The sequence below is a fragment of the Leptodactylus fuscus genome, chromosome 6 (genome assembly GCF_031893055.1).
Source record: "Leptodactylus fuscus isolate aLepFus1 chromosome 6, aLepFus1.hap2, whole genome shotgun sequence".
Taxonomy (NCBI): domain Eukaryota; kingdom Metazoa; phylum Chordata; class Amphibia; order Anura; family Leptodactylidae; genus Leptodactylus; species Leptodactylus fuscus.
The window spans coordinates 54,291,463-54,303,689 of NC_134270.1; the positions used below are offsets into that span (position 1 = coordinate 54,291,463).

General features: G+C 41.2%; 1 protein-coding gene across 8 annotated transcripts in view; it reads right to left on the reverse strand.

Moving 5' to 3' along the window:
- Positions 1–1,242: 1,242 nt before the first annotated feature.
- Positions 1,243–12,227, reverse strand: part of MTOR (mechanistic target of rapamycin kinase) — a 100,312-nt gene continuing 89,327 nt past the window's right edge. For 7 of the 8 annotated variants that reach the window (XM_075279963.1, XM_075279957.1, XM_075279962.1 and 4 more), the window contains 9 exons: positions 12,024–12,106; positions 11,861–11,933; positions 11,114–11,188; positions 10,847–10,982; positions 8,788–8,853; positions 4,727–4,807; positions 3,295–3,375; positions 2,483–2,588; positions 1,243–1,993 (listed from right to left, as the gene is read on the reverse strand). In XM_075279963.1, the coding sequence (XP_075136064.1) occupies positions 1,978–1,993; positions 2,483–2,588; positions 3,295–3,375; positions 4,727–4,807; positions 8,788–8,853; positions 10,847–10,982; positions 11,114–11,188; positions 11,861–11,933; positions 12,024–12,106 (717 nt within the window). In that variant the 3' untranslated portion in view covers positions 1,243–1,977. The remainder of the gene's footprint in view (positions 1,994–2,482; positions 2,589–3,294; positions 3,376–4,726; positions 4,808–8,787; positions 8,854–10,846; positions 10,983–11,113; positions 11,189–11,860; positions 11,934–12,023; positions 12,107–12,227) is intronic. The other variant, XM_075279960.1, reaches the window with a different exon arrangement.

A 12,227-nucleotide genomic window follows, 5' to 3' on the forward strand; every position in this document is an offset into this window, starting at 1 on the left:
TAATGGTCAGCTCTGTGTATTTTCTGATACACAGAACTAAGGCTATGCCCACACAGGACTGATAAGCTGCAAATTTATCACAGTGGCAAAAACTGAATTTTGCCACAGGTTTCACCCTATACATTGGTAAGATTGAAAATTGTGTTAAAAACCTATATAATAAACTGACATGCTGTAGATCTAAAATCCAGAATTTTTTTTTCTGCATTATGCAACGTAAATCTGGAAAACTTTATCTACTTTGCTGATATTATAATATGATACAGATTCTCAGCAAGCAGTTATGTGGTGGAAACATGTGTGAACATAGCCTTAAATGATAAATTCTAGCTGCCGGCAGCCAATATTACAGATAGCTTAATGACCACTGGAATATTTCAATGGCGCTGCAGAGAACCAGAATTATATCACTTACACTATGGGGTAGATTTACTGATCCTGTATAAACTTAGACCAGTCAGATGTAACAAATATATCAAAGTGTCTCAAGCTGGATGATAAATTTGATGCACCCTTAGATACCACTGTCTACCTTTACACCACCTATTGGCTGACTTTGCACTAAAGGTTTGCAGACAACTGTGTCTTGTCACAGTATATTATCACATAATGAATGTAGTACAAAGCTTGTTTGTCAGTTTTTTGGCGCAAATGGTGACAGAATTCCGGTGCATGTAGCTTAGTAGATCTCCCTGAATCTATAAGAAATTAATCAGCACAGAATTGTGAACCTATTTAGATAAAGGTGGTGTTTATGGGGTGGACACCACCTTTAAGCCAGAAAAGAAACTGTATTATTACTCTTCTTGTATGTACCAGAAAACGAGGGGAGTTTGACAGAAGTCTTCTACTTAAAGAGGACCTTTCATGGGTTTGGGCACAAGCAGTTCTATATACTGCTGGAAAGCCGACGCACTATCAGCTTTCCCGATCTGTGCCCCGGGTAAAGCGCTATCGGTCCTGGTACCGTAGCTCTTTACAGTCAGAAGGGTGTTCTTGACAGTCAGTCAGGTACGTCCTTCTTCAAAGCAGCGCCTATCGCGCTGTACAGTGTGAGCGGGGAGGAACGCCCCCTCCCTCTGCTCACAGTGCTCGTCCGAAAACAAGTATGATCGGGAGGGGGCGTTCCTCCCCGCTCACACTGTACATCGCGATATGCACTGCTGTGGAGAAGGACGTTCCTGACAGACTGTCAGGAACGCCCTTCTGACTATAAAGAGCTACGGTACCGGGACCGATAGAGCTTTACCCGGGGCACAGATCGGGAAAGCTGACAGTGCGCTGAATTCAGCGCACTGTCAGCTTTCCAGCAGTATATAGAACTGCCTGTGCCCAAACGCATGAAAGGTCCTCTTTAAACTATAAAATACAGCAAATCTGAACCTTTATAAGTTGGGCCGAGTGTCAACTTTGCTTCCCATCCCTCCCACCTATATGATGCCCTCCACACTTTAAGGGTAAGTCTATGTAATGTTCTTGACATCTTAGAACAGTTCGTTGTACTGTGAAGTATGCAATCCTCATGCAGTACTCAAAAATATATATATAAAAATTCCAACATAATGTATAAACAAAGCGGCACTAGAGCACTTGGCGTCACATAAACATTTTGTATCTCTTTATCAACAATCATAATTCTTCACAGCTATGGCCGATCCGGTTACCCTCATCAGTAATGAAATGCTCGGAGCGTTCTTGATTTGAAGCTGGGTAACAGGTTCTTCATCTTCCAGGTCAGCTGACAGGCGCTAAGCATGATTGGCGCGGCACCAAGCGATCCCTATATACACAAAACCAACCCAGCCTGAATTCATTCCACAAGGCTGGAAGGAGCGATCTCTCGCACTGCCCATAGTTTATTGCCAGGCTGTCCACTAACGTATGAGACACTGCTGATCAGTGACCCATAACCATGACATCCATTGTGCTGCCAGTTTCACCGATCCAGGGCTGAGAGGGGAGAGGTCACCACAGTTCCTACCAGAAAGGACACCTGCAAATAAAAGGGACAGTGACAATGAGATGTCAAACACACTGCTAATATTGCAAAATCTTGGGTAATGCAGTATGTAACATGACATCATCGGACTGGACAGAAATCTGCAGCGGACATGTTGTCAGCGGAAACTCCCCAGTGCTGCAGTCTCTGGCTTGCAGCCTGTTTTTACATTTGTAATAAATTCTACAGGGTCCAAAATATTGTAGCAATTAATTCCACAGTATTTCTTGCTTGGTTTCCTTCACACCATCAAAAAGAGTTAAACGATAAAATTCTGGCTGCTTGTATCTGCCTGTAGGGAGAGTTCACAGTGTTCAAATCAAATGCAGCGTGCTCCCCCTAGTGGTGACTGCACCCAGAGCTGGGGATTCGGTGTTACAAAAAAAAGAGCTCTAACCCTTAAAATTTGGGACCTAAAAACTAATTACCATTGAAAGTTAAAAATGTCATTTTTTATGGTATACACACACGACTGAGACTTACCATCCAATATAACACTGACAAAGGTTCTCGTGCGATGTGGCTTGCTTTATTAATAGTTCTACTTGTGTGGCCACATCTAGAGTTTCTTCATGGGAAAAGTCTCGACCTAGCAAAGGAAAACATATGAATTGGATCCAGTATAAAAATACAGGGACATCGTCTCCACCAACATTTATTAAGAATAACATGTCCTGTAATAGTTGGGCATCAGCAAATAAATGATTCATGTGTATATTTCCCCATGGTGGGACTATTCAAGGATTATCTTATCTTATATACTCCCCCCTAGCAATGGGCTGTGCAGTGACATCAGAAATACCAAGGTTTGAGCTATAGAAACCTTAGGTCAAAGTGGGCAAAAGTGGTGCGAACGGCAAAACTTGAACTCATGATCTACAAATTGTGTGTGTGTGTGTGTGTGTGTGTGTCTTAGGGTGTGTTCACATAGATTTTTTTTTTTTTTTGCAGGCGGAATTTGATGTGAAGTCCACCTGCAAAAATGCCTCCCATTCATTTCATTGGGAGTCACTCGCAGTTTTTCCCCCCGATACCGATTTTTTTCAGCTAGCGGAAAAAAAATGTGACATGACCGATCTTCATGCGGATTCCACAGCTGAGTCAGCTGCGGCTTGAGACGCCTTCCAAATCAGGAGCGGGATGCCAATGCATCGGCATCCCGTCACAGCTAGCCGCGCGAAAAAGCCATGTGGTGGAAAAGGTTTCTGCCGTGTGAACATACCCATAAGCACTATAATGCAGCAGCTACTATGTCTAAGGGTAACATCAGACACCCTCAGCCCCACTCAATTCACCTGTTAGCTTATCTCGCACTCGGTTTATAATCTGAATGGCTTTCTTGTTCAGTGCTTCAGGCTGCACCAAACCATCACCAACTGCAAGGAAATGAGAACAAATTAACAACAAAATATACCTATTTAACCCCTTTTAGAACAACGACTGTGTTTCAGACCTGATGCTGCTCAGTAACCTTGCACATTTGGACTTTAATGGACACTTCTTTTTTTTTTTTTTTCTACTTGGACTATCAAAATACGTGTTGTGAAGTTTTGGTGATACTTAGAGAAGAGTCCTAACACTATAACACAATCGATAGTTCCTACATATTGCATTTATATCCATGCACACACAGATGTAGCAGAGTAAACTCAAACTTCTGCAATCGGTTAAAAATGCTGCAGTATGATGTCTTCTGTAATAAGGTAACCTAATACAATGGAAAAGAAAGTCATTGGAAAAACATTGACTTTTCCATTTTTTTTGTTGTGTTTTGTGATAAGATATGCAATTGCTTAAACTGCTGCAGAGTGATCTCTTATCAGAGAAGACATCAAAGACCAATGAAAAGTCAATGTTTTTCCAATGACTTTTTTTCCATTGTTTTAGGTTATCTTATTATGGAAGATATCACACTGTGGCTGTTTAACCAGTTACAGAAGTCTGAATAACAAAAATCGGCTACATCTGTATATTCTATCTATCTATCTATCTATCTATCTATCTATCTATCTATCTATCTATCATCTATCTACAGTATCTATCTATCTACAGTATCTATCTACAGTATCTATCTATCTACAGTATCTATCTATCTATCTCCTATCTATCTATCTAATCTATCTACAGTATCTATCTATCTATCTATCTATCTATCTATCTATCTATCTATCTATCTATCTATCTATCTATCTATCTACAGTATCTATCTATCTATCTATCTATCTATCTATCTATCTACAGTATCTATCTATCTAATCTATCTACAGTATCTATCTATCTTTATATCAAACAAGTCCGACATATAGTCCTAAACAGCTTAAACTACAGACATTATTACAAAGGTGCTTAGACTTTTCCATCTTTTCCTTATTGCTTTATTTCATCTAAAATGAAAGATGAAGCAATTTTCTATTGTTCTGGGTCTACAGCTCTTATGCAGACCTATGTATCTCCATAGTAACAGAACTCAAACACATAGTATGTGCACTGGTCCCGTCATGTATTACTTCCTTCCATCTGCTCCCTCTGTAGGTTATCAGGAAGGAAAGGAAGTGTGGGACTCTTGAACCAATACAAAGTGTCATTGAAATGCTTGAAATGTAATATGGAAATAATATAGTTTGGATGGAAATATTCTATATGTCCTCTTGCATCTGAGATAACCCCCCCTTCATTTGCATTGTGTGAACCAGCAGCATATCTGACAAGTGGCAGCACTGAACCTACTGTATGTGTGTATGGACTCCGGCACGGTACTCCCAGGCTTCTTATGAGTGGTCTCCCCAAGGTCTACAGTTTCCAGCATTTCTGGTAAAAAGACAAACATATCAGAATATTAAGGAGGAGACATCACCTCTACAACATACAATGTTACATGTGACAGACCAGAAAGGTTCAGCAACATGAAGGAAATAATTTACTTTCTCAATTTTGTCATTAGAGTGTATCCAGCAAGACGGACTGAGGGTTTGGACAATCGGAGCAGCTGAGGGAAAGCTGCAGATGGACATTGCACGCTTACATGTGCAGATATTCATGTAATATATGGTTGGGTTGAGTCTTCCAGGGCAAGAGATATCCATAGCAACGGCTCCCCAATCTGACTATAAGAGGGAAGACTTGAGTAGGGGACATACGACAAGACAATATAGATAGGGATTATCCTGATGGGACAGCCCCTTGAAGGAGATAGATTTACTGTTCTGTGGTGTTCTGCTTTAAAACTTTTGGGTTGCCAGGTTGCCACCCCCACCCAACTACTATCCCGTTTCACTATGCCAGACTTTATTCTGATAGCCAGGTTCACCATCTCAACCAATGCATTTAAAAATAAATGATTTCTGATTTAAAATCTACCATTTTGTATCTACAGCTCCTATGCAGACGTATATAAATAACCACGGTAACAGAATATAAATTCCTGTGTAGTCTCAATCAGCATTCAAATGACCATTAGAGAAGGAGAAAGATGGCGGATGGACTTCAGCATGAGATTAAAGAGTTTACATGTGTAAGAGCTGTAGGAACAAGAAGGTAGGATATTAAGGCTGTGGCTCCACGGAACGTAAACGCTGCGATTTGCCCGCGGTAAAAACGCCACTGGAAAAATTGTGGCGTTATACAGTCAGGGCAAAGTGGATGGGATTCTAGGGAATGTCTTGCCCACTTCGCGGTAAAAAAAAACCTGTGATTTCCAAAAGCGGCACAGTTTTGGAAATCGCAGCATGTCAATTATACCTACGGAAATGCTGGCGGTTTCTCCATAGGTATAACTGAAACAGAAAGTCCGAATTTTATGCATTTTTTCCAACAGCGCTTTTTTGCTGCGGGATGTCCCGTGGGGCCTTAGCCTAAAGAGATCTTTCAGGCTGAAAATATTGATGATCTTTCCTTAAGATAGGTCACTAATACCCTAATTGATGGGGTTTCTGTGTGCCAGACCCCCACTAAATGGATTACCTTTATCATAAGTCGTCAATATTTTAAGCTTGAAAACCTCTTTAAGTAACAAACTATTGACTTAAGTTGCTTTGTCTTTATTTTTGATGCATTGAAACAATAACAATTGGTTGTGAAGGTGGACGTACGTCCTAAGAAATGTAAAGAGCTGGTATGTTATGGAAAACTAATATCTGCTCCTAAAACTTGGTTCTGTGATATAATGCAGACATTATGCTGGATGACATTTACGGGCTTCTCTGACTTCTGCAATATGGAAACACAATCATTATATTTTTTTTTTATAGGTGCTGGATTAACATCATGTTCTGTTTCATGCCCTGTAAAGCCCGAGAGATGTGAAGCGTTGGCATCATGTTACGCTTATTGTTTTACAAGGATCGGATGATATACACATCATGGTACATGTGCTGCCATCTGCACTGAGGGGGTTTATGTTTTCCTGATTGTGAGTTCAGGGTACGACCTGTGAGCTCGCTCATATTGTATGGTGCCCACATTGTTGTTGAGAGAAAAATCTGGAGCCGGAACACAGAACATTGTAATTTAGCAGTGATTTCCCACAAGTATACTGGCGAGCTGTCAAACACCATTACATTGCTGACATCATCCGGTATGAACCCATGAGGTGAGGACACCGTATTAACGTGGACCACCTTATACATGCATATATATTACACCTTTACAAACTATTTTGGTAAGAATATGCAAATCTGTCTCCCAAGATGTAAACAGGGAGACAGTGCCTCTGTTATGCTGCCCTCTATAGCAAGCACCCTGAACGTAGCTGAGAAATTGATTTGGTTATAACCTCGCGTCATGCAGCAAAGGCTTCTGGGAAGTCAGGCATGTTGTTCAGGGTGCTTGCTATAGAGGGCAGCATATCAGAGGCACTGTCTCCCTGTTTACATCTTGGGAGACAGATTTGCATATTCTTCCCATGTTCCTTTGCAGTGGAGCAACTATGGCTGTATAAGTCTCCACACACCTGAGAAGGTGGTCCCTCCCTAAGGAAAGACGTTATCCCCACAATCTAAACTATTTTAGTATTTAGGACCGCAGAAATCTTTTAGTTTTCTCATTATATCTTGCTTCTGTAGCATAAATGAAATGGACCCATAGACCCCTATTCATCCGATGGCAGCTCAGAACAGCCTTTGGTTTGTCATCTGCTATATTTGGGGTTTCCACTTTTTTTTTTTTGCCAGTATGGATTGGTATAGAAGACTGCACCATACAGTGGCATCAAGTTAAAAAAAATGTATGGCATGCATTATACAGTTTTTGTTCTTTTTCATATAGTGGGGCTCTGTCTCCATCAGTTCCATAGTGAAGGAACGGAACAGCAGAATACCATTTACATTTGGGGAACTGGACTCCCCCAATTCTCATCATCAGTTGGATGCCCGTTCCAACCCCTCACTCATCAGATAGTTATTCCCTATCCTGTGAATAGGGGATAACTGTTAAAGTTGTTAAAACCCCTTCAATAGAGGAACAGTCTTCCATTTAAGATTCCCATCTCTTGGTCAGAGTGGACAACTGTTGCAAAAGCATCTCTTGCTCTGAATGACCTGTCCTATCTAACCTAAGGCTTTATAAGAATGCTTAAATTGCTGATAGTTTAGGTCACTGGACCAGCATCCAATCTGAATAAGACCTCATACAGATAACCCATTCACTTTACTGTAATACTAAAGTTTTCCTATGGTGGCGCTGCACGAACACTTACTACCAGGTTGTCACACACATATCAGCAGATTGTCTAGAATAGAGAACCCCTTTAGGGCTAGTTCACACGGGGCAAGTTGGCAGCGGATTTTGACACGGAATCCGCCTCAAAATCCGCTGCCCCCATTGACTTCAATGGGAGCGGCTCGCTTCTTTTTTCCGCTAGCTAGTAGCGGAAGAAAGAAGCGAGCTGCCCTATCTTGCCGCAGATTCCTTCCTTCCAACTGCAACCAGGTTGTATAATTTACATCAGTCCAAGCGAAGATCACTCTGCACAGAAAACTAATGATTAAGAAGTCTTCCTTCTTTCTTCTTCTGTTCCTTAGCTGCTATGGACTCCTAGTATATCTTCTCTTCTCAGCATATGTGTGTCTACTTCTGTAATATATTACTGTGTATTATCCTGTATCTGTATTACTTTGCTGCTGTAACATGCTGAAATTTCCCCACTGTGGGAGAATTAAAGGATTATCTTATCTTATCTCACGGCTGAATCTGCCACAATGTCCATGGCACTAGGCTCCGGCCCATTCATTTGGGCCTAATCCATCGCGGCTTTCCACGATGGGAAGCCAGTGCACTGTACCGGCATCCTGTCGCGGCAGTCACGATGGAATGTGTACACGCGGAACCCCGTGTGACCTAGCCCTTACAGTTCTCCCCAGTTTTCAGTCTGATGCTTGCTTTCATGAAATCACCCAGGTCCACCAGCACATTTCTTCTTGTGCCATGAAAACTGTGTGTTGCTGATCTTAATATATTTGTTGTTTCAAGAGAAAACAAGGCCCTGATAGAATGTAAAAGCAGAGCTGCACGCTCTTGATCTCCATCCTCTAGCATCCCACAGCATGCAGTCTCACTGATATACACAGAAATTCTGCAGCTGCATATCCCTCCTCATGTTTTACTATTTACTGCATTGCTGTACAATGAATTTGTCTGAAAGTTTACAAAGCGCCTGCAGGCGAGAAAAGGGAACCTCCAGGCTGCTGGAAGATAAGTTTACTTGTATCAACATGTACTAGGTATGCTTTAATGGTTGGTCATGCGTAAAGAGACTCCAAGGACTTTGTTGGTTTGTTTCAGATTAAACTCACCCACAGACTGTCCGGCCGAGTATGAGTCTGTCCGTGTACGCGAGCGTTTGGTGCCTTTTATATTGGCTGTGAAAAGATTATTATATAGACATGGTGAGAGGTTGGGTGATGATTTGCTTGTGGTTATCATGCAGATCAGCATGGATACATCTAAAGGAACTCATCGAGAAGAGTAATTATTTGGAATCCAAAAGGTGCAACAGGTTGTAGTGATCATTGTCAAAAGGTGAAGTAATAAAAGTGAAGGAAAAGTGTGGCTGGTGACGCAAATGTCTTCAAAAACTGTGGTGGCTTCCCCTTAAAGAAGGGTTTTCAGTTATGACAACTGTATTCGCTGTCATTCAATAGGAACCTCATTGTTTTTATTTCAGTGGAAAAAGCTGTCTAAATTATGACATAAAATTACTTATAGACAGGTATAGGACACACAGATATGAGACTAGATGGGTAGCTAGAGCTCTGTATACCCATCATATAACTAGCAAAGGTTTTATGTATGAGAAGCAGACAATGATGGTTCCTATAGGATGACTAAATCACAAGATATACTGACATTTCTTTATACACTAAATAGGATTTGCTGATACGGAAATATATCTTTCATTTTCTATTAATTTATTTGTAGTTAAAGGGGTTGTCCGGGATAAAAACTAATCTAAACATCCTCCCCCTGCCTACTTTCTAAATGACATAATTTATCAAAAATGCATATTTACCCATATCCCTTGGGTGGTCATGTGACCGCTCCAGGGACATTTGCTGGTTATCCGGTGACAATCCATTTCTGGAAAGTCAATACTACTTTCCCTCCATCCACTCCATCATACTTACCTCTCTTCCTTCGAGGCTTCTTCTTGTGGGATGTCTCCTCCCTGTTTTCTGACTGCCAATGCACGCTATAGACTCAGCACTGCTCTGTAGCCAATAATCCACACTCCCACGCCTGTGTCGTAGAGGTGGATCATTGGCTGCAGAGAACAGAGCAACACTGGGACAATAGCGGGTGTCAGCAGTCGGATAAGAAGGAGGGGCCGTCATGCAGTAGAAAGACTGGAAGGAAGAGAGGTAAGTATATAATGAGGTTGAGAGTTAGGCTGAGTAGGTGGGGAAGGGCCAGTAGTAGGTGGGATAGCTAGAGAGACAGAGAGGGGGTGTATGAGAGGAAGATACGAAGTGTGAGTGTGTGTGGGGGGGGAGTGGAAGTTACATAGTAGGAAGCTGAACCCTCTAAACAAATGCAGAAGTTACAAGGAGCTCCCAGAAATCACTCAAAACACTACTATAGGTATATGGGTTTACTTATTAAACCAATAATAGTACCAACAGACCTTTAAAAAAAAAATCCCCTGGAAAACCCCTTTAATACAAAAATGGATGATGGCTAGCCTATGCTGCAATATCTAGGTAAACAACACATAAGCCATTCCTACAGTGCCGCAATCGGAAGGAGCTATGGGATTCTTCTGTACCCCTCTCTGTGAGCTTCTTATTATAAACCATGTACCATCTATGGAAGTCCAGATGACTGATCCTAAGATATTCACGGGGTGTTGACCCTCATAAGAACAGAGAATTCTAGCATCTTCAATAAACTGCAATGAGTAATAAGACTAGTGCAATTACTCAGTTGCATAACAAAGTTATTGCTGTAAAGCTGTGGCTACAGGCAACAACATAGTTATAACTGAGAAGGTCAAGTGCCTGTGGTATAACAATGATCTGACTAAGCCTAATATTATGCGGTTACCCTTATGCTGTTCTAGACAACAGACACGCTAGCTACAGGCACTGGATGTCTCTGCAGCAGGTAAAAACTGGCCCTTTGGCCTTGTACAAAGCAGGGAGGTCATGAGTAGTATCAATGCTCTTATGATACCATAACAGGACTGTGGCCAAGCTATCACACAAAATCCCAGCCATACAGTGTGAATAGATTTTTTCTAGTCTATAACAGCACATCTAGGAAGAAAGAGCAATCAAAGAGACCAGATTTCCAGGGCATAAAATGACCTCATCAAGTGTATAGAAATGGTGAAGTGACTGCCCATGTGCTACTTACTATCCATTAATCTCCAATTGAGAAGAGGGTCATACACAAAAGCTTCCAGCACAGCCATGACGCTGTCCTTGTGTTCCCGTAACACCTCCATTACTGTGTGGCATGTAATTCGGTAATTCCCATCAAGGCCGGTTACCTGTGGACAGGAAACAGGGATGTAAAAATGCCACGAAGCTTGTATGTTATTATCTACACATACAGATATAACGAACGAACGAACGAACGAACGAACGATAGATATCCACATCATATTCTCTGTATAGTCACCTCCATAGCATTGGTCAACATTCTTGTTAACCGGAATGGGATCTTCTCTGGAAACTTTTCCCTGGTCATGGCCACCTTAACAAAAAAAAAAGCAAAAAAACAAAAAAAACATAATATGGTGACTAGATATGTATACACTCTTTTTCTTTCTAATATCTTTTGCGGAGAGCAGCTGCACGTGCAATAGGCAATACAACAAATCCATGTGCAATCGTCTTCATGGCTGACTAACACTGTGCGATTTAATGTGGTTGATCTGGCCAGGTCTCTTCCAGCATCTGCTTTACATCAGTCCTTCTGCTTTTTTTTTTTTTCTTGCCTATTTGACATTATTATCTGCCATTAGGAGACTTAATCAGATTTAAGCCAAGGACAGACAATCAAGGATCCCACTTCTTAGTGTCTGCAAAAACTATGATAATCTTATTATATAACCGTTTAGGGATTTGGGGGGTAACTATGTCCAAAAACATTTGAGAAATGATCTCACTTTCATAGATGTCTGTAGACAGAATATAAATATCTACAGCCTAGAAGATATGTTATGGTTTATGTCATGGTCACTGTTCGTGGTAGAACCACTTTAAGAAAGGGTTGTCCTGGTGACCCTTGAAATATCACTGAGCGCCCAGAGAAGTCAACAGGTTCCTTACAATATATTGATGCATTGGTCTCCCCCATATACTCGAATGTAAAGTGATTGACATTAACCATTACAATAAAATAAATCACAATAAAAATAATTACCTCAAAACAGTCTCCAAAATCAATATGAAGGATTTTCCCGCTGAGTCGATCCAGCATCAAGTTAGAGGGATGTCTGTGGGAAATTCACAGGCATCAAAAACATTCCCTCTTCTGTAACTTACTCTATATTATCATCTACATAACGTATACACACAACATGTACCTGTCACCCAGACCTAGGATGTATCCAACCATGGACATCACTGCCAGAGATCGAGTGTAATTGGTTCTTCTATCAAACCAGACCTCAAATAGAAAGGAACACAAAAATGTATATATCACATCACCTGCGAAAACCATATCTGATGTAAATGACCTCGGTATCTGGGAACATTTGTACATATGGTCACCCTACCTGCAGGGTGCT